The sequence below is a fragment of the Nelusetta ayraudi genome, unplaced genomic scaffold (assembly GCF_046127955.1).
Source record: "Nelusetta ayraudi isolate G7.1 ecotype Tasmania unplaced genomic scaffold, CSIRO-AGI_Nayr_v1 ptg000042l, whole genome shotgun sequence".
NCBI lineage: Eukaryota > Metazoa > Chordata > Actinopteri > Tetraodontiformes > Monacanthidae > Nelusetta > Nelusetta ayraudi.
The window spans coordinates 21,497,242-21,523,449 of record NW_027466092.1 but is presented as its reverse complement, the minus strand read 5'-3'; the positions used below and the strand labels follow the sequence as shown (position 1 = coordinate 21,523,449).

General features: G+C 43.1%; 1 protein-coding gene across 1 annotated transcript in view; it reads right to left on the bottom strand.

Moving 5' to 3' along the window:
* The window catches only part of LOC142894320 (phospholipid-transporting ATPase ABCA1), a 158,012-nt gene that overhangs the window by 69,773 nt on the left and 62,031 nt on the right, over window positions 1–26,208 (bottom strand). The window contains exons 17-31 of the mRNA XM_076035585.1: window positions 22,443–22,647; window positions 22,238–22,354; window positions 21,675–21,846; window positions 21,221–21,352; window positions 20,498–20,637; window positions 19,687–19,824; window positions 13,597–13,811; window positions 12,686–12,758; window positions 11,196–11,389; window positions 9,547–9,595; window positions 8,808–8,836; window positions 8,471–8,588; window positions 7,612–7,751; window positions 2,995–3,122; window positions 295–393 (exon numbers count right to left, since the gene is read on the bottom strand). Coding sequence (XP_075891700.1) covers window positions 295–393; window positions 2,995–3,122; window positions 7,612–7,751; window positions 8,471–8,588; window positions 8,808–8,836; window positions 9,547–9,595; window positions 11,196–11,389; window positions 12,686–12,758; window positions 13,597–13,811; window positions 19,687–19,824; window positions 20,498–20,637; window positions 21,221–21,352; window positions 21,675–21,846; window positions 22,238–22,354; window positions 22,443–22,647 — 1,949 coding nt within the window. The remainder of the gene's footprint in view (window positions 1–294; window positions 394–2,994; window positions 3,123–7,611; window positions 7,752–8,470; window positions 8,589–8,807; window positions 8,837–9,546; window positions 9,596–11,195; window positions 11,390–12,685; window positions 12,759–13,596; window positions 13,812–19,686; window positions 19,825–20,497; window positions 20,638–21,220; window positions 21,353–21,674; window positions 21,847–22,237; window positions 22,355–22,442; window positions 22,648–26,208) is intronic.

Here is a 26,208-nt window from a genome sequence, read left to right as displayed (position 1 = left end):
AACAAAGGAATGGCTCGATCAAAATGGAAAATTCGAGGCCACTCATGGCATTTTTGATGCAGAGACATTTCAACCTAAAAAGCAAACACCACTTCACAGTGTTGAAGCTCATCCAGATGCATAATTCCACCTATTCCGATCAGCTCGGCTGCACACGCCGAGCTCTGCCTTCTCAGTGATTGGATCTTTCACCGCGGATGGTTTGACGGGCACACTTGCACATTTGACAGTTATTTATCTGAGCAAACAGAAGGACAACAACAACCTTTTGCTGGAGTTGTTCTTCACACTTACGGTATCGGATCTCCAGGCATGCAACGAGTCCCAAAGCCGGGTGCGTTGACCAGGGTGTCCACCACGCGGGACACCTCAGTGCTCTCTGGAGCATCGTTGCTGCAAATGGAATAAACACGGGCTGAGACTCGCACAACAACAACAGAAACACTGTCATGCAACCAAGTGACTGGACCAAATACACACACACACAAAACATGTTTGTGATTTTACAGATTTTTTGTTTTCTCTCCTGCATTTTTATATAGTAGCCCAAATACTTGGAAAATGAATTAATTGTTTAACTAGGCTTTTTAAAAGTTCTTAAAAAAATATCAATTAGTTATTTTTATATATTTTGTATTTATGTTTAAGCAGTTCTACAATGGCATTAACATTCAGAAATTGAAAGAATTCATGAAAAATATAATTAACTCAGTAACACATTACTCTAGATATAGAGGTTGCTTTTAACCATCATTGAAAAAGATTCTTCTTCTTCTTCTTCTGATATTTTATGCAATGGTATTTCCCCCTAATTGCATCCTCTATTTTCAAGTATGTTCCAGATTCTTCGTGACTCTGCATAGCGTGTCTCTTGGCAGCATCTCATTATTACCTGAGCAGCCTGTACCTATTTGAAACGGGTGCCTCAGTTAAACAATCCCCTCAGTTCCAATTTCGTTCTCATTATGAACCGCGCACACTGCCCTTTGTCTTCAGCGCCACCGGGGGAGAAGGGGGGAAAACACATTGCTTCGTAAAGACCATCACAGTGGATCTGGGCCAGCATCCATTGGCCTCTGTCCTTGCCAACTGTTCCCATAATGCATTGCTCATTGACTCGTTTAGAAGCGTTTCCATGAAGGTCAGGGTCATTTTCTCCACCACTGCCATTGCACTGGTCCAATTGTTAAAAAAAAAAATCAAAAAGAAAATGTGCAGCCATCTGTTTTGCAATTAACTATGGCTGGGTTAGCACGTTATTTAAGCTAATAAAACTATTGAACAGTCCCACAGTGAAGACCTTCACATGCCGAGAGAGGAGCTCATGAACTGCTCATCCAGTCAAAATCAGATATAATAGATGGAGGAGCTGAGGCGGCATTAAAAGGAAGTTAACTAAGAATCAAATAAATAATCCGGATTATTGCAGCATTAATTATGCTTAACCCCTTAAAGTTTGGAATTCCATCAATTATTATCCCAAACCACACTCGGATTAAAAGGCTCGTTGGCGTTTACGAATGTCTGTAAAAGAGTAACACTCTAAATTAACTTTTAAGAGGACGGGACGGAGAAGAAGGTGTATTACTTTTAATCACTCAGCTGCTGTAAAGCACAGCGTTTTAAAGTCAGCCAAGAGAAAAGACAGTACAACTGGCCAGTGGGAATGTCAAGGAAATTAAAAAGAGTACTTTTAAAGAAGTGAAGCATTAGCGGAAACCCTCGCAACATCTACAGAAAATGACATAATTGAGTTGGTGACAATCATGAGAAACAGCAACTATAAGCAACTTTTATTTGACCAACAACTTTGTTCGTCAAATAAAAACACCTGACAAGTTTTGTGTTGCTTCAATCAAACATTTTTTTTATTTGCATTTTTTGTCATAAGTGTTTATTACTAGGTGCAAATGCAGCTGCACACGACTGACAGTCAGAATGTTTCAGCACAACGGACAGAGACAGAGTGTTTCAGGACTCTGAACAGTGGTACACTTAAGTTTAATTTGTTTAAACGTTGCAGAAAAGGGGTTCCCAAAATGTCCAATGCCATGGTCACTCAAACAGTTTTAACTTCTGCCATGTTTGATTATAATAATTAAAATGTAATTAAATGATTTTGATTGATTTATTTGCATTTCTTTTTTCTTATCTTATTCCCCACTTTGAAAACCACTATTCTAGTAGATTCCTCAGGGGCTGGTGGGAAATATGAAGATCCAACATTTCAGACCTCCGTTAGATTTAAATTCTGCAACAGTACAACATCAGTGTGAAGGTCCAGTCAGACAGACGGCACCTCTGCACTGGGATTGTGTGTTAAATAAACCGTTTTCAGGACACAGTTAATTACATCCTGACGTTCTCCACTATCATGGGAGCCAAATACCTGCATGTTCTACCCACAGCCAGAGCTGCTCATCACATGATAAGATTTTAAATACAGTATCAAGATAAGTTGTGCATATAATAGTCCAAATGACACAAAAACTTGTGCTGCTGCATAAGTTCAGCTCAAATTAAAATGACCTCTTAAAACTAGTAGAGACCCACATGAAAATAAGGTTCCGTCAAGTCAATATTCTGTGTGGAAAAGTTTCTCCTTAGTTGTGGCTGACTCCAAGGACAGATTATGTCACAGAGTGCCAATCTCAGAGCAACAGTAACGAGCTGTTGCTAGAGATGGACGACCTCAGCTGTCCAAAAATCCCTGCAGTTGAAGAGAGTAATGTCGTGACATCTTCCTTCCTTCTTGTCGCAGTTTAAAGCTCCTCACATCCCGCCTTTCTTCCATTCGCTACCCCTACTTCCATAACAACAGACTTTCTCTGCCAAACATCCTTTTTACTGACTGCTTCAGACCACTCCTAGCGGTAAAAACTCGCCTCCTGGATACAGAAGCACTTCAACACCATAAAGCCTTAAGTCCTGCCATTAACTCCCAGCTTGTTAATGAGGAGTCTGACATGTTGCAGTTTCCTGTAAGTAACTGACCTGTAGAAGGTGGTTTGAGGCAGGCCGTACATCCAGGGCTGTAGCTCCACACTTGGGAATTCGGAAAAGGGTGGGATGATGAGTGAGAAGATCAGAGCCAGACACACAAAAAGAGCAGGCAGGACCACCTGTCGTGAGAAATTCAAAGTCAAATCTTCAAAGCTGAAAAACATTTTTCTCTACACAGCCTAAAATAATTACTGTGTTAATGCTCACATATTCAGTCAGTGAATTGTCCACTTTCACTGCTCTAATATTTTGGATAATGCCTGGAAGTCTTTTTTAATCTTCGTGACATCACAAAAGGGCACTGATACCTCTGTCAAGTTAATAACAACCCCACCATCACCCTGTTACTCTCTTCACTCTGAAATCTGCCTTCGTTTTGCTCTCTTCCAAACATGCGGAAGAAACAAAGCATCAGTTTTAGCAGGAAGGTACAACCAGGTGCATTAGGTGACGGCTGTAAACAGTGGGCTGAATGAATGTGTGTGTGTGTGTGTGTGCGCGCGCGTGATAGTCAGTTGTGACAGCCGTCAGTTTGTAAGTTTCCATAAAACCTTCTTAGGCAAGTTATTAACAAATCTGCATTAGAAATTGTATGGAACCACAGAACAACTTCCCCTAATTCAGTTTAGTCAGTTCTAGTCTTTTTCAAAAAAAAAAAAAAAAAAAATGTAACCGCCCTCCCCCGAGACCCGAGCACTGCTGCTACGTGCTAAGGAGAAAAATAAAAAAAACACTTTGATGATGCAGGGCAGCGGCAATAACATTAACATGCTTCCCACCAACTTGTTTGGGTTCCCCTGCATGCTCCAGAAGTTTGATTTAACACTTCCAACACGGTCGCCGCCACCATCTGGTTGCTCAGATATAATTGGTTTCTTGTATTGTCTTCTCTTCCACTTATTCCTGTTTATAAAGGGGGGAAAGAAAACCAAATGCTGACGATGCTGCCCTCCTCCTCCCATCATCATCGCCCTCCTCCTCACCCCTGATCCAGACGCATCCTAACCTCCCCCCTTCCACTTTCACTGCAGGCCACCCCCATGTAATTGTCTTTTTATTCCACTGTGAGAGCTGACAAAAAGGTCAGCGGGGAGAGGGGAAAAAAAGCACAAGATATCTTTAATGTTTAATCACTTGTAGGCCGGGGCACGCTTGGATGCAGACGATCGGCAGAACACTTGATTAATTGCCAGGCACATAATTTGTTGGCGCCAATTCAAATGCTGCAATTGAAAATTCCTGGGTTTGCTCATCAACAGAGAGACAGAGAGAGAGAAAGAGAGCGAGAGAGAGAGAGGGAAAGAGAGAGGGAAATTAAGAAGCAGCGTTCAGAGTGAAAAAGCTTAATGGCAGATGTTGAGTCAGGAATAACAGAGATTTATTCTCTTTACTGCCGCCGTCTCTCGCTCTACGGTAATTGCAGGTGACAGCTGGTGGTTGTTCTACTGAAAGAGATCAGCAAATAAATAAACACAAGAAAATTAGGCCAAAGCCATTACAGCTCCAGGAACAGTGTGGGAGTTTAGCACAACTTCTCAAAGAAGAGGACAAAAGCCAAGGCAAACACCAAGAACACGACTTAAACACAATGGTTTCAAACTGAGACACAAAGCCTGTTTGACTTAATCCCTCAGTTTCTACCTGCTTGTGTGCCCAGATTCTTCTGACAACCACGTTCCCTTGAAAACTTGATGATTGCATCAACTGGAACATCTCACTTATGCTAATGATTCAGATTTACGTTTGAGTTTAACATTACATTAACGTCAAACTTGATGCATCTTGATCTGGGATGTGAAATGGTATTAAGAGGCCGCACAAAAAATACCGGGTATTATAGCTTACTTACCACTCAAAGTGCTTCACACGCAATAGGTCATGCTATTCCCTTCTACACACATCTACACGCTGATAGTGGGGGCATGACCACCCATCAGACAGACACACAGACACACAGACACACACACACACACACACACACACTATCGTTGTTATTACCATCATAATCGTCATTAGGAGAAATCCACAAGGTTTAGCATGTGAAACGCAGGAAGCAGCTGTTAAACTATTGAGCTTCTGATGAGTGGACATGCTTTAACCTTGAGCAACAGAAACTGAAAACAATCATGTAACCACTTTAAAGTGTACAGAGAGAGTATGTGACAGTTCCGCAAGGCTCACTGGAACTAAAATAGAGTCTCCTGACAAAAGACTGTTTATATGGAAAGAAAACCACCAGCACATGTGCAGATGCAGCTATGCATTAGGAATATCAATAATTGAGGGGTTTCCAAATGTCAAATATTTTGCAAAAAAAAAATCAAAATCCAATAGAGGGATTTAATGGAGCACAGTAAACATTTTGCATTATAAAGCATAGAAAACATTACAGAAACATATTGCCTCATATTCAAGCACAAATTTAGTGGACATCTGACACCAGCTGGCATGTTGTTCAAAATCTGTCGTCATCATCAAGAGTCAACTTTATCAAAGTCTTGACACAGGGCTCAAGACACTTTCATTTGCTACTGGGAAGAATTGCTTCGGTTGGCATTTTCTTCTTCGTTTTCCACTTACTGTTGAAATAAGGTGTTTCTAACCGCACTCACTGAGAAAAAAAACCCACAAAAGGCATAGTAAAAGTATCGTTACACAGGGGGTAAAAACAGCCGCAGGAATAATTCAATTTAAACACACAAAAGGACATCATCTGCTGCTGCTTCTGGAGGCTCCAACACATCCAATTACTGCAAGATGATTCTGGCACCGCGCAACTTACACTGCCATAAATCACTGCCTTTTGTGCGCCATGTCATAATCTACTTTATATTCCCTCTGACCACTTGTATGGCGGGAGATTGGGTCATTGTGAAATTATGTCTGCTGACAATGGGAGCTGTTGACGGGAAAGAAACAACACTGGGACGAGAGAAAATAGAGTGAGACTTGCTGCCTTCGCCAATCTGGCGGTGCGGCTCCGCACGATGCTGAGCAATGACATCCAAGATCAGAAGTGAGGGGCGGGGGATAACAGATAGAAGCCTGAACAACTGCACTGACTGTCTGCATCACACTCATTCACACAGAGGGCATTTTTCATAAAATATAGCACAATTATAAAGCAAACTTTTGAATTATCATGTGAAAAATGATAAATAAAACACGTGCATGCTTCATTTCCCCAAAGTAATTTGATGTAACTCAATGAGGCCACAGAGTGTAGTTACTTGATGGGATCTGCAACATGTTACAATTTTTCTGATTTGAAAAAAAGATTGAAAGCACTACAAAAGACTGTACTAACTTTATTGCAAATTTAGAGGAAGTTGTCTTGAATTCTTCTTTTTCTTCTTCTTCTTGGTCCAGTGTCCTGCGACCTGGGCGGAACGCGTACTGTTCCTCCTGAATCCAAGGTATGACTATCGCCCATATTATCCAGGAGGAGGATATCTAGCCGGTCTCAACCAGTCGAGGCCCTTGACCTCGACTGCCGCCCGTGCCACAAAGCACCCGACCTCTACAGCTTCCTCTGCAGATGGTGAGCCCACAGAGGAATTTGAATTCTGCTCTTTCCAAAAAAATTTGAATGCAAATTTGTTCTTAATGTGTATTAAAAGGATTGATGGAAACTCACTAACTGGCAGCTGTCGCAACTGACTATCAACTGACTGTCACACGCACACAAACAAATGGCGTGAGTGGAAGTCATGCGTTAACATGAGTTTTGGGAATCATAAAAAAATTGTTTTCTAAGTTGCCGCTCACCCAAATTGGTTTTGACTCCTTTAAATGCATGTCTGCTTATGAATTCTGACGTGTAAGACGGTGTTTGCGAGCAACAAAATCACACTGACATGCTTCAGAGGTGAACAGAGGCAAGGTGTCAGCAATGAAATTGTGATGTCACTGCAGCAACTACAGCCAGCTAATGGCAAGACATGGTTAGCATACAAGGTAAAGTGGAAATCCTAATTCCATGGTGTCACTCTTCCCGCCAGGAACAGATGGTGTTGTTGTGTCTGTTAATCAGTCTGCGATGACGATTAAAACACAGTCCTGTGACTGTTTCTCAGCTGATTGGAGTGTTAAAAGAAATTAGACGCTACTCGTCACTTGATGTTATTTGACGTGATGTTACTGAAATGTTACCTCTTGTTTCCGTAACTCACCCAGTTCCTCGGAAACATTAGGCAAAGTGAATGGAAGTTATCATTGACAGGTCTTGCAAAAACAATAAAAATGTCCTGCAGCATTCATGTCAGATAATCAGCCCTTTGTGATGTCACAGAGGGCACTGATACCTCTTAGGGCACAGGTGCTGGTTGAAAGTCAACCACATGACCGGTTTTAGCAGGAGAGACCTGTGAAAGGTGTTGAGGACTTTGCTTTGCATCTTCCACACCCTACCTACCGACCTACCGGCCCGACAACAGGTGACTCCCTCTTTTTTTTCCCCACACCTGCTCACTGAATCACGTGCCAGTGTCTCATTTTCAGGATCAGTGATGCTCCCACTCAGCCCTACTGCAGCCCCTATATCCTCAGTGTAACAGGCTGAGTGAAGGCGGGTGGATGTGGAAGGGTGTGGGTGGGTTGAGCTGTTACCTGGGCAATGATTCCCTTGCGGCTTCGCCGGGCAAAGTGGAAGCGCTTGATGAAGAGCGCCAGGAACTGCCTCCTTATCAGTTCCCAGCCGGCGATGACCCTGGATCCCTTCCCACTAGTGACGGCGCTCTGGTGTGACTCTGCAGAGGGACATTAACCCCGCATATTCTTTATCATCCATTGCATATGTAAAAGAGCTGCCAAGCATGCTGTGCACATCAGTTCATGGGCTGCATCAACATGACTCAACCATCAAATCTGCCACGCCGTTAGCTAACTCATCCTGTTTAATCTGCCCTGTCTAGAAGCAGCCCGCCTTGGTTTTTTATGTCTGGCTAATATAATGGAAGACATTCTGCTTCTGGCTGAACTTCACAATTAAGACACATTGTGCAAGAGTGAATTTCCCCCCCCCGTCCACCTCCCCGATTAGAGAATTCTGAAAGGCGCTGAGGAAGGAGAGGGAAGGAAATTCAGTTTTAAAATGACTTGTTTATGCAGTCTTTTCAAGACGGTTACTGAGGTGAAACTGTCAAATTGAATTAATGAAGGCAGCGTGAGAGAGGAATAAAAAGGTGAGTGGAAAGACAGACACCGGGGAAGTTATCATAGAGTCTGGATAGTAAAGAAGGGTCCAATTCTTGCCTTCAGCTTTATTTGTCAGCGTTTTTTTCAGCTCTGCACGAGGTAATGGGATAATGAGTTATTCCTCAAATCCGGCCAACAACCAACGCATTTCTGCACTGCCGAGTGAAACTCACAAACAATTTATTATTGGTCTTATTTCATTTAAAGAGCTAAGGTGTGATAAAATTCAAAAGGCACTTGCCACCCCTGGCTGAAGCTTGTTTGGGCTTACCGAGGACGGTGGCGATGCGGTTCCGCTTTGCCGAGCTCTTTCTGCTGCAGCGTGCCCTCCGCCTCTCCTTCGTTGCCTCTGTTGTTGTGGGAATACAAATAAGATATGTTGTTTTGGCCTGACCCAATTTTTAGGGTTATAAATAAAAATAAGAATAGCGACCTGCGCTACACCATGTTATTCCCTGTAACAAGCGCCGACGCAGGTGATATTTCTTATTTACTCGCCAGAAAATAAGTGGATCACATTTTAAGACGGGACTCAAAAGTCAACTTATTCTCATTGATTGACAGAGATGGTAGGCTGCAAACAAGTCAATGGATCAACTGGGTGAAACCAGAGCAGCTAGACTGAGGCTCCTGTTGGCTGGTGGGAGCATTAAGGACAAGTTTGCAAAACAGTTTATATTAAAATGTAAGAATTTTTCATTCTTGCGCATGTCTCTGAGTCAGGAGCAACATTAGCAAACAGACAGTACAAAACTAAGTGTTGCACTGTCTGTAAGAATTAAGCTACGTCACACCCAGGGAGGCCCCGTGACATCTTCACTGGTCAGTTTATTTATGAACTGATCATTTATGTTCATTTATGCAAAAAACATCATTAACAAAAAACAACCTCCAAAAGATTGGAACAAAGTTCTTTATCTTCTGACTTAGTTACTTACACATCAGTGACTTTTTACAGCGATGAACAAGAAAGCTTATAAAGACGGAAGAAGTATGTGGGACCTTTAAAACTAAGGGATGAAGACTGAGTATTCACATGGCAACAGACACCTGTGCTCACTAAGTGGCTGATTTACTGAGATCTAAAATAAGTGGCGCTAAACTACATGTGCATGTTTATAGAATGCTAAGAATGCATATGGAATTGCCATCATGTGCAAAAGTAGTCAAGAACGCTTGGTTTAAATGAGGACGTTGCAGCAACTCCCACTCCCACTCTCACAAGCTCAGTTTTATAGTGACATCACTCACATCTTAGCTGTTATGGCAAAACGGAGACTCTGCTTTGCTGCACATCGCCACAAGCAAAAAAACAAAACAAAAATGCTTACAGGTTTATGCACCTACCTGGAACTTCTGCATCCACTCCAGTGTCTTCTGCCACTTTCAGAAATATCTGCAAAAGCAGCAGAGAGTCAGCAAAGTGTCTTCTGATGGCTTTATTTCCTAAAATGTGAAGAACGTCGGCAAGTAGTGCTGCAGACTCGGTGGAGATGGCCGACAGGCTCTCATCGAACACCCTGCTTTCAGTGAACAGTCAGTTAAACCTGCTTGTTCCACTTTAGGCCATATGTTGACTAACATACATATATACATATACATTATATGTAGGTAAAACCCTTCTGCTGAACACTTTTCTGATCCAGCTGATTCAGCATTTGGCCTTGGAGAAAAAAAGAACAACTCAGAGACACTCACTCACGCAGGCTAAACGTGATGTGGCTAAATCCCATCCATCAGCTGTGGATCAGCACAGTGTAAAGAGACCTCACAACACAACAATACAGGAGTATTGTACAGACAACCTTGCAGTGTCAGAGTTGTTTTCATTTATTTAACTATTTGAATAAATTTAAAGGGAATTATTCACACTGCCCTTTGGCCATGAGGGTCTGACTCATCTATGACTTTGACATGACACCGATGGCCACTCTTTCGTACTGGCACCCAACGCACTGTGTGAGTTTTTCACACATTGGAATAAGAGTGGCAGAGTGACCAAGAGGACTTGTGCTCAAGTAGAAAATAACCAATATACTGTATTTTCAACTGAGATAGAGATCCCTTCACAGTAAATCCCTATTCGCATTTCTAAGAATGTGCTTTGGCCATTCGCAAACATTAGCTTGCACTGTGTTTTTCTAAGCACAATATGGTGTAAATCTTTAAGATGTTCCTTTCAGTGGTGGCTACAACCAAACGCTTGCTGCCTCCATCTAACCCCGTCCTCTGCATTCTCTTCACTCACAGCAACCTCATGTCCTCCTTCACTACATCAATAAATCTCTTTGTTCTTCCTCTAAGCCTCCTTGATGAGAGTTTCAAGCTCAACATCCTTCTACTGATATATTCAGTGTCCCTCTTTCATGTCCAAACCATCTCAGTCTGGCCTCTCTGGATTTATCTTCCAAATCTCTGTCCCCGATCTTCTTATTCCTGATCCTTCCCATCCTGGTCACTCTCGAAGAGAAGCAGTGGATACTGCACATAAATATTACAATTATTGCCTAAGCAGTTGTTTCATATAGGCAAGAAAATCAGAAACTTACACTATTAAAAGTGTCTCAAATGTATATATATGTATGTATATATATACATATATATACATACATATATATATATATATATATATATATATATATATATATATATATATATACATATATATATATGTACATATATATATTTGAAATTGAGTCAGGAAAAAGTTAAGTTTAAGTTAAAAAAGTTTAAAGTTTAAAACAAATGCAAAATTTAAACCAAATGCATCGATCAAACGTGACATGCGATGACCTCGTGAGGCAAAGAGAAGAAGAGCAACAGGCGGCAACAACATTTTTCTAGACGTGGTGTGTGTTTCCTGTCTTGGCTGTCCGCATGTGCGCCCTGCAACGTGTGCGCTTGCGCACGTGTGTGTGTGTGTGTGTGTGTGTGTGTGTGTGTGTGTGTATGTGTATGTGCCTCCGCAGTGTCGATACCACACGAGCAGCTCCTACCTCTTCCAGCGTGGCGTCCGAGATACCATAGCTGCTGAGGCCAAGGTCAGCCATGGCCCGGTCGAGCTCTCGGAAGAGCACAGCAAAGGTCCCATCTGAGGCGCCCCTGTAGGGCAGGATGTAGGTGATCTCTTGACCAATGCTCTCCAGGAAGAGCGCCTCAGGGACGTGGTGCAGCACCAGGGCTGTCAAGTCTGCCAGACACAAAACAACGGGGCAAAGAGTTGAGAAAGCTCAGCTGCCGGATGCTTTCACGCTCATCTACGTCCTTTTTTTTTTTTTTTTAAGCAATCCCATCGTTGCCACAGAGATGACGAGAAGTGATCGTAAAAGCTGATTGGAACATGAACGTCCTGAGGTGAAACAGTAAATAAACTCCTGAGCCAAGATACCATTGTGACCTCTCAGCGCGACGGAACAGAGCAGCGGACATAATTCTGCCGCCTCATCCATCGTGAAAGCCGCCGTCTCAGCCAGAATCAATCAGGACAGTGTTGCAGAACACACTGCATCCATTATCGATCGGCGACCTCTCATACATAATTACTGCGGCTTAACAAGCGATGGCAGGCTGCTTTATGAAGACGGGAATGGATCTGCATCACACTGAATGTCTTTCGCTTAATGTGTGTGTGTGTGTGTGTGTGTGTGTGGCAATAAGGAAATATGCCCTGTCACTGGTGGAGATGTGATTACTTTAATGGTGTTTCAGGCATCAGGCAGCAGCAAGTGGAGGAGATGCAACTGGCAGTAACAGACTGGAACCTCTGCTGGTTTGCATGCATCAAGGTAGAGCACGATGGAGGCAGACCAGATCAGCAGCATCGGCACATTATTTGACAGTTTGTGTGTGTGTGTGTGTTTTGCTTTCCGTCACATTTCCAGTAACAAATAACGATACGACGCGTAAACCTATAAATCAGCACAGGAATGATTTTTGAAATAGGATTCACTTAAGCATTTAATAGACAGAAGGCTATTTTGTACAGTGCACATCTAAGATTATTGAGTCGGCTGTACATGAACTCTTATTTTATCTGTTAGTTTATCAGCAGAAGCTTTAACTGTGAAATTACATCGATGGTTTTATACAAACACAATGCTTCTTTTCTTTTGCTTCTGCAGGTAAAGCCTTGTCACAATGTTTTGGAATATCAATCTTATATGATGACCAAATAGATAAAATGTTCCTACTAACTGGAAGCATTACTTTGATCCATCATTTTAAAAATAACTGCTTCCTTGCCTTTTGAATGGGCAGTTTTTCAATCATGTATTTGTTCCTCTGTTTTGTTGTCAATTTCTTATTAATTATTTATAAGAATTATTTAACATCAGACATTGCTATCTGTCAAATAGAACCCAAAGAAAATGCTGATAATGTCTCATTCACGCTAGCTTTAACCTTCACTCTGCAGGATGTGTTTAGCGGATATTTTTGTCAAAGAGCAAAGAGCCTCCACAGGTGACAATGTATTTCCACTTCCTACCTGCAGGGCCAGAGCAGCTCAGGCTCCCAATGCCGTCATCAAGGCTGCTGCTCCGGGAAGGAGGCTCCACTGTCTGTGATTCAGGAAGAAAAGACCGTGTGTGTAAATCTGTGCATGTGATGATAATTTTTCCATTGCAGGTGACTCTTCACTGTTAGTGTTTTGTTATGTTGTTTTTTTTTTTTCAATTTGTCTCACGTAAGCTAGTCTGCTGCTACCTAATGCTGATTGCTGTGGACCTGCTGGCATCATTGCATTTGCTTCATTTGTTCCCATTGATTAAAAGCGAAGTCTTCTCATGCTGGGAGAGACTAATAGCGCATCATTGTGGGGGGAGGGTGGTGCAGTCAGAGGGGAGCGTGTTCAGTAATCGACTTCCGAGATGTGCAGACATAGACCAGTCTGCAGATTACCTCCACATAAATGGGCAAGAATCAAAGGAAGCTCCTGTTGGTGTCTCTGCCAGGTGACTTGCTAATTATCAGATGGAGGCATGATGTAACAGCAGCAGAGATGGTTTACACACCATTCGGTGGAAAATACTCTTAAATTGCCTTTATTATGTTTTTTTTTTTTTTTTTAAATGTCCCATCCTGGAACAGAATTGGTATCTCTGGGCAATTCTATACAAATTTAACCCAGAGAATATTAATTTAGATGAGAAGAAGTGTGGAGACATTATAAAAGAGAATTTGTATTTGGTGAATTTGGTCTGTAAGTACAGTAACTGAAAAAAAAAACAAACTTAAACTTGAATTACAAAAAGTACAGGTGTAACCATAGTGCAAGTGTGATTACAGTGGGAGCATAGTAATAGTGCAATTAAATGGCAATAATGCAATGTTTGTTTTTATATTATATAATTTCTAATAGCTGTTTAATGTTCTGGCACGCTGAGGCATTTATCCTACCTCCGTAGTCTGAGTGTGGATGATCCCGGCTCTCTGGGATGCCATCTTCTCTGAGCCGTCCCGCACAAGCGTCAGGTAGTAGCCACTGCCAAAGGACTTCTTCAGGAAGAGGGAGGAGCCACTGCAGCGCAGCTTGCCGTGCGAGATGATGGCGATGCGGTCGCCCAGGATGTCCGCCTCGTCCATGTGGTGTGTGGACAGGATGATGGTGTGATCTGTTTGGGAAACAGGTGCTGGATCAGTGTCACAAAGAGGAAAGGAGAAAAGAAGCAGAAGCAGAAGCAGAGGAAGAAGAGGAAGAAGAAGCAGGCGAAGAAGAAGAAGAAGAAGAAGAAGAAGAAGAAGAAGAAGAGGAAGAAGAGGAAGAAGAAGAAGAAGACTTCTCATGGCCTCGTGTGTGACTCATCCAAGGCTTGATGTCAGCAACAAACAAGCTGGATATAAAAAGAACTTCAAGCTCAGGCTGGGGATCATGAAATAAAAACCCCAGCAGCACTCTCTTTGTTCTGGCGACAGAAGATGCTATATATGAGTGGTAAGTGGTAAAATCCGCGCCAGTAACATGATCTGCCCCCACCCTTATCTCATTTCTGCTCTCCCAACTGTGTGTTTTCTTTAACCATGAACGTGACATGGTCCTGGATGAAGCAGGTGATTGCGTGTGTATCTGGGACAGAAATTAAAATATAGATAAAGTGACACCAGGAGCCTCCTCTGCAGCAATTCTTTTTCTCATTTTCCTTTTTCTCAATCCTTTTGTGCAGTGAGTTTCCTCTGATTGGGAGTGACATAAAGCTGCAGAGTGTGTGGCGAGGTTATACACAGTTGCTGCCATCCTTTCATATCACGCTGCATCAGACAGCACTTATTAATTATCACATAGCGCAAAAACAAGAGACGGGGGGGAGGGGGAAATCTGCGATGGAGTCACAGCAAGCTCATGTCGGCTGTGAAAGCGATATCACGGAGCGACGGCCGCATTTCAATTCCGCCTTGTTTAAACAAATCGTGAAACATGGAACCCTGGCTGTTTTTATTGTCGGATGACAAAACAAAACAGCTGCATGGAGGCCAGACACTGTTTGGAGAGCCTCTCTTCAGAGGCTTTACAGTTTCACTTACAAAAAAGTCATCTTACTGGTAATTAAAGTCTGATTGAAATGAATGAGTGCCTTTTATAATTATGACAAATGCACTTTATCAGGATAATTTATAGTAAATTATATTATAACCTTAAAATTTTCCACACACACACCATTTGATACAGAAGAACCTCCCAAATACAGAGCAGAACAGAACCCGAGAAAACACAGTCCACCTGACCGTTACAATACTAATTGGCTGTTGTCTCTCTTGATGTTTGACCTCCCAGAAGGAAAAGGTCACGGCAGTTGAGTGTCAGAAGTTTCTTTAAAAAGCCCAACTTGATGTTGCGCTCATGGGGGCATGATTCAAGACCATGCAGACCAGGAGGAACGTGTGAAACGGTGCGTTTAGGACACAGTGAACTATTCATATTATATTTGCCCTCAGAGCTGCGAGGAATCATGTGGGAAATGTGTTGTTTGTTGTGTGTTGTGACAATAGTGTTGTGTGTTGCTGATTGAGTGCGAAGGTGTGTGCGTGTGTGCGTGCGTGCGTGCGTGCATGCGTGTGTTAGTGAGTAGGCTTGAATATCGAAATCGGTATTTTTTTGGGGTATCGACTGAGCCAGGTCGGTACTAACCGGTATCGATTCACTTGAAAACGAACGATACCACGTTTGGATACCTTTGAACGCACATTCACAGAGCATGCGTAAATTACGAGGAGCTCTTGAACGCACCATCACGCTGCACCGATGGGCAAGAAAACTCAAGACAGCATGGCCAGCCGTAAGCGGTCGAAAGTGTGGCTATATTTCACCAGCATAGATCGAGACAGCGCTCGTTGCAACCTTTGCGACAGCATTAAGAGAGCTCCCAAAGGAAACGCTTCAAATTATAGGAAGCACCTCATCAAGCACAATATATATTTAAACGCAGAAGACTGTGAAGTGCTTGATAGTTTGAGGATGAACCCCGCCTCCTCTCAGTCTTCACTGAGGACAACTCTGCAAGTGTTTTCACACCGAGTGAAGCGTCGGCTTCAACATCGTCAGGTAACTAACATAATTTAATTTGCTAACGTGAGCATTCTCTTTGTTAGATAGTTACCATTTACCAGCATTGGCTAGTTCATTCCAAACGGGGCCACTGTAGTTATGCTTAGCTAAGCTGCTGGCTGGGATAGCTTAGCTTTAGTTTTAGCTTAGCTTGCTAGGAGCCCCGTTTAGAAAGAGGAGCTAAACATAACTGTAACTGTTGTAATACATTTTCACCAGCTCTTGTGTTGTTCATTATGACAAACTGGGGTCATCTTAATTCATACTTTTCAACACTATGACTCCTGCTTCCATTTCTAGATCACCGTAACGGGACAGGCAAACAGTCAGAGACGCCATTCACTTTGGCCAAGAAGGCAGCTCTCCCTCAGCTGAAAAAGCCACAGAGCACTCACTGCGTTTGTTGTGAAGGGTATGTTGCCCTTTTCTACTGTGGAGACCCCATGGTTCAGGTAAATTTTTAATGCATGAATTAAATGAGCGATTTGTGTGATTAATATGAAGTAAAAATAAATCTGTTCTTAATAAAGAACTGTTGAAATTAAGAAGTTTTTACTTGTTTTCACTTATTCTTTCAACTTAAAAAAAAAAAGTATCGAAATAGGTATCGTTTGGTACCGAGTATCGATTCCCAGGTATCGAAAAAAGTATTGTATCTATTCAAAGGTGAAAGGTACCCAACCCTATTAGTGAGTTAAGGGGAATGTTTCATGCCATGTTACGTACGTGGCTGTTTAGCACCGTGAGTCAGTGTGGAAGCTGGCCAGCAGCATGTTGGGTCGTGTACAAAACAATGTTCAGTTGGAGTCTTAAGTCAACATTATGTTGGCAACAGTATGTTGTCTCCTTAGGAATTAACCCCAGCCGATTGCTATAGACTGTATAAATAAAACGTCAGCCTTGATTGAAATAAAGATGCTCTAAAATTTACTGTGTAAATAACCAAATTAATTCCATAAAGGTGAAATTTAAGTTTGCTTGTTAGCTGTGGAGAGACAAATGTTTAAAGGTATAACACAATGTGTCATAAAAAAAAAAAAATGCGGCCTTCATGTTAATATTTAAATTAGGTGACTAGCGCGACCCCTGGTATATACACACTGAACATATTTGTCAGTTTGGCAAACTGTAGTTCATGCCTGTGTTAAAGTTTTGCCACTAAAGGATAAAGACCTGAACAAGTATATATGTAACAAGTTTGAGCTCTGAGTTGTGGTTGCAGAATGTGTCTGTGCTGGGGCAGCAGGTGGCTCACTAAGGTATTCTGATTTATGGTGTGCTGGGCAGCTCCACGGCACAACGTGATTGATACACGCAGGTTGAGTGCGTTCAGGGAAAGTGTAGCTCCAGTTTTACAGCAAACTTTGCATAAACTCAAGCAGAGGGAAATGGATTTTGGATGTAAAAGACGGGATTCGCCTCCAGAATGTCTGGACCTTTGGGATGCAGCTTGCACTGATGTCGATGTGTTTTAGGACGGTCTCTAAAGCCATCTGATTGCTGATTCGTATTAATGCAATCAAAAACAGTGTAACAGATGAAATTTTGTCAAAAACATCAATGTAGTTTCAGTGTCGGCATGATCTCATGTCAGAAAAGCTGCTTATTGCAGGGAAAGTTTAAGTTTTATTTTTTTTCGTTTTCAAGAAATTAAAAATAATATTTTTAATATTTTAATATATATATATATATATATATATATATATATATATATATATATATATATATATATATATATATATATATATATATATATATATATATATACATATATACATGCCATACAGTGGTAAGACAAAATGGCAGGGCAATGGTGGTTGTATCCCAGCTTTAATTATTATTTTTGAAGGAGAAGCATATTGCATGCTGGTTTGACGCTGGTTTGATGCAAGTGCAACCAGGCTCTGTGATGAATGTGCCTCTGACTGGAATTTCATCAGTGTGAACCGAGGTGAGTCCATGCAGTACGACGTGTAACTAAGTAAATACGCATGCTAACCATATCATATGTCTTTCAAATCAACTCAGGACACCAGCTTACCAATTCTGTAAAATTGTCATATGTGATCAAGAAATCAGCCATTTCTAAGACTAAGCTTTTTCCAAAACTAAGCTATTGCATCAGGAACGCACAGGGCAGGCAGTGCAGAGCTGAACGCATTAAAGCCATTAAATCATCCAATAGCAAACCAATGGGCTCATTTCATGGTAATCAAACTCAGACAATGGCCTGTGATTAAGAATTCATAATTTGCTCAGTTTTACGTGAAACATTTACCTTCGCTTGTAATACTCTCATTACGGATGATGTCGGGGAACACTTAGAAAGAGCTGAGACTTCTGAAGAAGAGCAGGCCGCTGTGGTGGATATTGACGACCTCTCCCTAAAAGCCATGGCATCAGCTCATTCAAACCTCACCCTCGAAGGTCTGGGCCAACCTATAAGCACAGGGAAGCCATGCTCCTTTGCACTCACCATACATTGAAAAAGCAAATATTCCCCACAGCAAGAGCCTCTTTGGGCAATCCAGTCACTGTGTGCGTGTCCAGCCCCCAAAAAAAGGGAGCAACATCACACACATTGAATGAGCGAGCAACAACGGCAAAGTTCAGTCCAATTGTCAGCACTCAGTCTTTTCCCTACAAATTGACCAGGGCGTGGCCTGTGTTGCTGCCTAATCACAAGCCTTGGTCACACTGCAGAGAGACAGCAACCCTCCAAGTGGCCAGAATGTGGGTGTTCTCAATATAGTTGTCGCCACCCCCCGGTTGAAGTGAAAGGACTTGATGAGAGAGTGAGAAGCAAAAGACATGGCGAGGGTGCGGGATGTCACTCAACGTACATTAAACATTTAGACTGATCTGTAGAGAAGAATCTGTTGCCACGTTGCTTGTGTTCCCAACGCGCAGCCACTCACAAGTGCGCGGTGCAGAAAGACAAAGATGGGGATGGAGACGAGCGGAGTGATGTGGCACCCAATTAGGGAGCCTGTTAAACAGCAATGTCAATTAAAAAGCCACTCGTCTGGACTTCCATAGCGCGGCGCAACAGCGTAAATTAAGATTTCTCTCTGGCAGGGTTTGTCACAGAGATCAAGGAGTAAGATAAAGAGAGAGAAAGAGAGAGAGAGTTGTTCATTACCTCAGCAAAGAACCTTGTCAGTTCACAAAGTGTGTCTGGCTCACTGTCCTGAAGTGTTTTAGTTTGGTCCTCAACTTAACATTGACTCGTAGAAAGTTCCTCTCTAACCTTGGAAGGCAAGCCAAAATCTATTGAATTCTAAGCTTGATTTTAGTAGTTTAATTTAATTTCTAATATTAACATCACACAATCACTGATCAATCAGGACAGCATTCAGAAATGTATTTTGGTTTGCCACGCAAAACTTTTTTGTGATCAACCTAAATGAGTTCATCATCCATCTACATTGATGGACTGTTTTATTTGGTGGTTGTCACTTGGAGTGATTGACAGCTGAGACTGCTTTAGTAGCTTTTATCCAAAATGCAGCAATGGAATAATTCAAGCTTCTGAAATATCACTTTGCCAATGTTACAAAATTTGTTCCTCTAGCCTGTCGGCAAAACTTTTGCTTGCTCTGCTTTCAATAAGTGTGTGCAAGAAATGTAAATCAGCAGGGGAGAGGGAGGGTCTTTGTGATGTCACAAAAGAGAGTGAGTCCTCTCCCAGCCAGGTGATGGTTCCTCCCTGTGACATAATATTGTTCTGTCTCCTTCAAGTCATGTTGAACATTAAACAAAGCATCAATTAAAGCAGGAAGCTAAAACCCAGAGGTGCATAATTAATCATGGTCCACTGGAAAATCAAAGATCTGAACATGGATGAGTGCATGAGTTGTGAGTAATAAACGTTTTATTATGTACTGAGCAACAAAACAAACATTATTTAACCTATTTATTGCGAAGACACAAATGTAGCGAGGTACCTTGTTTGTACTTCAGAAGCAGCTCCCAGATGCCTCTGCGGGCGTAGGGGTCCACGCCGGCCGTGGGTTCATCCAAGATGACGATTTTGGAACCACCAACAAACGCGATGGCCACGGAGAGCTTCCTCTGCATCCCACCTGGAAGGCAAAACCACTTTGATGGGTGATGTATATTTTTCATTTTTTTTTCAAAGATACTGATCTCTGTCCCAGCAGCTGGTAGTGGACCATCCATCAACATTAGGGTCTCGTGTGCAAGAATTGGTGGACTGATTATGAGGTAAATGTGTGGAGATGTACCTCTCCATCTTAAATTGTCTTTTTGCATGTTGTAAAGTGATTGATAGCATGGCGGGAGGGCAGCCGGGGGTGGAGGGAGCTGAGGACAGATGCACCCCGATCCAAGTCTCCGCCCTCTGGAGATGTTCCCCGTGCACCGCTAATGTAGTGGAAATGTCAGCACGGATCAGCCTCGGAAGTCATTTCAGTGATTTTGCTCACGAGCAATCTGCAACTGGGGACAATTTATCAAGCAGAACTTGCTGGTGTCACCCTGCTGCACACACCAATGCATCGCTGACAGTGAATTACAACCTGTGACACACACAGGTAGAGCTGAGCTGAGGTGCACGTCTAGACAGCTGCCGTGCAAGGGCGCTGGCAGATCGTTGGGGTTTTATTCTTCGCAGGAGGGATAACCCACTCATGATTTTCCTACTGGGGGGGACTGAACAAACGTTTACTTAACTAAGTGAACAGCCCGTGTCCTTCCCTGTGCAATTTTAAACAGCACATCAGAATGCAGACACACCTGACAGGTTCTTGGCCATTTCCCTGCGCTTGTGCGGCAGACCGACGTCCTCAATCATCTGGTCTGTCTCCATTTTCACCTCGACGCGACTGCAACCCTTGAGCCTCGCGTAGAAGTAGATGTGCTCCTCCACCGTAAGCCTGCGGAAGGTGAGAGCACCGCCATGACACCCGTTTTGATGGACATGGGTGAGGAGGCGGTAGCTGGTGACCACGAGGAGCATCACCTGCCACTCAACACCAAAATCAAATTAATGTGTGTATATTGTGCATAGTGGTTGCAGCCTCTATTTATCTCCGTGCAGCCTTGTGCACGGCAGAATTAATTTCTAACCTGATTTGGTTCACCGTGGACAGCTAAGTTGTCTCAAATTAAAATTAATGACTGTAATTTGCAGCCGCTCAGGCATAATCGTGAGGCAGGTGTTCACTTTGTTGAGGCTGGAACAAAGAGGTAAAGTCAAAATAAGGAATAGGACAGCGGGAAAGGAAATTTTGATTCAGGAGTGAGCAAAGTTCACTCACTGTTTCCCTCGCTGCACAGAACGAGAGCAGGATAATCATGTGTTGATCTGGAACAGGAGCCCAGTCTGGGCTCTCATTACACATGTGATTAAGTTGCAGCAGAATGACCTGTTTAATTATTTCATCCTCACAAAAAAAAAAATCACAATTACACAGATGACCAGCGGACAATAAAGAAGAGCCGCCTGCAGTCACTCACTCGTTGAATAGCACATTGTGCTGCGGGCACATTCCCAAGTGCCTCCGGATGGCGTCCATGTCGGTGCGGATGTCGTACCCGTTGATGAGAGCTGTCCCAGATGTCGGCGGAAACAGCCCTGTCAGGATTGACCTGCACGTGGAACAAACAAACCCGGAGAAATTATTTCTGGCCAACATGAGCATCGAACACAGGAAGAAACCAGAGTCTAAATCCATCAGAAATGGAAACTAAAGTTGTCGTATAAAATAATTTTACTTATATCTTCTCCACTCGGCTGTGCCAAGATCTTAGGCCTTCATCCTAGTTCTTCATTCTAACTCTCCCTTAGTTCCTAAACTGGATAAATATTTTGAAATGACCACCTTCAAGAATGTATCTGTTTAACTTGCGGTACACAGCGGCATGTTACGCCCCCAGCCAAGCGTGGCGGACGACAGATGGCGTCACTTACATCGTGGTGGTTTTGCCAGCGCCGTTGTGTCCGAGGAAAGAGGTGATCTGGTTCTCGTAGAAGTCCAAACTCAGGCCGTCCACGGCCAGCTTTTTCCCATTCTTGTAGACTTTGACAAGATTCCGGATTGAGACGCCAGCCTTCATGTTGGCAGGCGGCTTCTCAAGACAGTCTTTACATCGACAACAGTTGACACAAAAGGACAGGGAGAGGACAAGATTGATAAGATACAAATGTATTCCAGCCCGATGCACACATGAGAATGAAATTCAAAACCGTGGTAATAAACTAAGAATGCCAGTAATATCATTCAGATAAATAAAGAGCTTTCTAGAGTGTCAGGCTGAGCAATAAGGCGTGAAAAGAACCTGCACGATTTCACATTCTGGATGCTAATTGGAAATGCTTTTTTTAGCACGCTATCCACAAAGTTGCGAACCATCGGGCTCTATTATCGCCTGCAGTGTCAAAACAGGCGCTAATATTTCTTTGTAACCCATGTTGATTAACTCGTGGGCGCGATTTTGAGATATGGCCACCAGAGAGACGCCGGAATATATTACCGCTCTGCACAGTGGAATGTTTCAGCAGGTCGTCATCCTGGCCAGTGGCTGCTGTTGTACCGCACCAGTAGGACGCAGTGAAAGGGAAGTACCATGGCCTCGGGATCCCATACTGGCCTGTAGAGGATGGATGAATGGAAGGAAACGTTTTAGCACAGACTGGACAGGGAGATATTAGAACTTTGCCTGGTGGTTCGTCACTGACCTGGGAAGACGCTCTCTATGTACCAGGTGAGGATCCAGTACAACAGGGCATCGACGAGCATCATGATGATGGACAGCAAGAAGGTGTAGCGATCCCCCTCCGCCGGGCTCTGGTTCAGGTTGTACCACTGGATGCCAACGCCCTGCTGCTCGTACTTTGAGAAGTTTTCACAGCCGTAGCCAAAGGCCACGCACGACAGGAGGCTCTGGACGAAAGAGGCGACAGACGCTCCAGTTAATGGGAAAGTTACAGTTTCCCCATCCTAGTTATTCAACTTCAGATTGGACGCAAAGTAAAATGTAGCAGTTGTTCAACATCTCACACACGGAAGACCACGTGATTACCACTCAAGTGTTCACATTGCAGGAGACAATGAATGAACCTGCTGTTCCGGTGACGTAGAGGAGACGTCACTCTCAGGGCGTGCGCTGGTGTGGCACTTTAAACAGAGTGTTTGACAAGATTGAAGCACAAAGCCAAAATGTGTGTTCAATCTCTGATGGGAAGGTTCTTGGACTGTGAGGGATCATCTGTTGCAGCTGGTGACTCCACACCGCCAGGTCGGCCTGCCAGCGGCTTCATTGCGCCTCATTTGCTCGCAGCATTTGACGCATCTGGTGATGCTTGCCGAGACGATGCCTGATGTTGGTCAGGTGAAGAATCGGAGCCATGAGCCATGAGCCAGTGGCTGGCTCTGCTGGAAGGTTTTTATGCCGTTCCTCCTCCTTGCACAGCTTTTTGCAAGCAACAGTGACTCAGCGCGAGAGAAATGACAAGAAAGGTTGGAGTCACTCTTAATCGCTGTGTGGAATTGGAAACCAACAGGAATCATTCCTTTTGGATTTAGAAAGAGGTTCACAAGTTGGAGGCCATGTAAGTTCTCTCCACTGGACTGGAGGCATGAAAACACTTCAGCTGCCACTCAGTCGCCTGCAGACACGGGGTATTGTTCACCAGAGAAGTAAATCAGGGTTCCAGATCTGTCTGGTCATTTTGCAAGACACTTTATTTCAACAAAGAAAAGCAAAAATGACAGCCAGACCAGTGTTTTTCTATTTATTTATTTTCCAAAAAGGAAAGGGCCCCACCAGAAAATGCGCTCACCTGAGAAATGTGCTTAGTGTCACTGTGAGAAACAAGATCTTTGTTTTTACTCTGGTGAAAGAAATAATTTTTTTTATTTTATTTATTATTTGAAGTACATGAAAATTGCAAGGCAGGGTTCCTACACATTTAAGATTTTAAATTTCCAGACTTTTTTCTCGGTGACACAGTGGCACAGTGGTGAGCGCTGCCGCCTCACAGCAAGAAGGTCGTGGGTTTGATTCCGGGGCCCGGACCTGGGATCTTTCTGTGTGGAGTTTGCATGTTCTCCCTGTGTCTGCGTGGGTTTTCCCCGGGTTCTCCGGCTTCCTCCCACACTCCAAAAACATGCATGTGAGGTCAATTGAACATTCTAAATTGTCCGTAGGTGTGCATGTGAGTGTGAATGGTTGTTTGTCTCTATGTGGCTCTGTGATGAACTGGCAACTTGTCCATGGTGTCACCCTGCCTTTGCCCTTAGACAGCTGGGATAGGCTCCAGCAGACCCCCGTGGCCCTGAATTGGCACAAGCGGGTATAGAAGATGAATGAATGAATGAATGACTTTTTTCTCCGTAATTAGGTGACTTTGCAGCTCACATCTCTTCTCTTTAGAGGATGCTGTTTCCTCCATCTGTGATGCATAACTTTTTTGTATCGCTGACTCCCTCGAAATGAAAAACCCAGTTCCCAGCTAATGCATCCTGGGCTGAAGGTGCATCACAACATATTTTACTTGGTTCCAATTGGTTGCCTGCGTCCACAGCATGGAAAATAGATGTATATTTATTTCCAAAAGTCTTCATTATTTCATATTAGAAACCAGACCAGTGATGATAGTCTGGAAACGTAAATATTTTTCCATATACTATTTTAGGTTTTCCTTACTTTTCCAGACCTGGAAATTTCAAAAATCAAATTCCATACTTGTCATACGAAAAAAAAAAAAAAAATCTCACATCACCCCTTCAATAAAAATTGAAGGAAAATCTTGCTCTTGTCTCAAAAAGGAACTGTGATGGAATTTATTATACTGACAAAAGAGTTGGCGTCTGACAGAGAACCCTGTGCAGATGTCAGGTGCTGCATAAAGCATAGATCAATTAATTGATTTCAGAATTTTTTTTTTTTAATGATTTTGCAGGAAAGAGCAGAGCACTGATTTAAAGGATTTCTGGTTCCATTGGACATAAAAGAACTGTGGCCTTGCTCATGTTTCTGCCTAATTTCATTCCAAAGGTAAAAGAGAAAGAAAAGAAAGGGCGGCAGAAAGATGGTTCGATTATGAAAATGACCTGTCGCACCGTGGCCTGCAGCTCTCCCCTGCCGCACAGCCGCCATCAAAGAAAAAAAGTCTCCTTATACATTCAGGTGATCTTTTCAAAGTGTGCTCAGATTAAATGCTTCATTATCAAGGACAGCGTGGGGAGTGGACTGTGTGCTTGGGTACGATATATTTTTACCCAGGCTGGCAGAAGAAGAGAGAAAAACCCTTTGTGGACACGGACACACACACACACACACACACACACACACACACACACACACACACACACACACACACACACACACACACACACACACACACACACACACAAACCCACACACACACACACATACATTCTGATAAAGTGTGAAGATGAACTAGATAGCAGTTTGGTCAGAGGAACATTGCTCATGCTAATTAGAGGGCTGGGGGGCTATCCATCTCTGTGAAGCAGGGGAGGGAAGTCTCTGTGCCAGGCGAGGACATGGCGACGGCACTTTGTGTCGAGATTAAATACGGTCGCAGTGCTTTATATGTAAAACAGAGGACACACAAAAAAACTTCTCAGTGCCGTTTATAGAAGGAAATTGCGTGAAGAGGTTTCTGCCAGGGAAGAATCAGAAAACTGCAAAGGTACCTCTATAAAAAAAAGAAAACATTGTTCACAGCTGGTATATGGCTTTCCACTGTGGGAATGAAAGATGGTAGCAGAATAGACTTCTGTCAGGCAGCGCAGACACATATTATTATCTGGCACCTTTTTCAGAGTCATAACCAAGAAACCGCCCAAGAAATATGAGGATGTTTGTCTGAGACTGCACCAGCAATGCCGTTTTCCGACCTGACAAACCAGCAGACGACAACGTCTGATTGGAAGTGAGTCGCGGCTTCACGCCTTGCAATAAAGATTTAAGATTTTGCGCATTGGCGTCTGCAGCGAGGGCGTCTGGCCGACAAATGATACCAGCGGCCACCGTAAAGGTCACACAGAAAGGTCAGCATGGTGTATCGTTTATCTGTTTCCCCAGGAAGATGAGAAGATGGCCCCAACTTCTCGTCACTTAAGTCTCCTTTTATGAAAACGTTCTACAATTCTGAGACTTACAGGGTCCGGCAGCGTCTTTCCATCTGGTCGAAGCACAATAAAGGCATACAGGCACAGTTGTTATCATCACTGAGACTCATTCAATCACTCCGCCCTCTTCAGTGAGACTTGTGGAAAAGTAGACCACAGCTGAGAACGCTTCTTACATGCACAAGCCCTGAGGTGTGCATGTCAAGCAAACTGAGCCGCAAGAACACATTTGCCAGTCGGAAATGGAAATGGAAATGGAATAGAGCCATATGCAACAAGTTGCTGATTTTTCTTGTCTCGACGGCAACAGGAGCAGATTTTATGATCAACCAAAAGTCCATT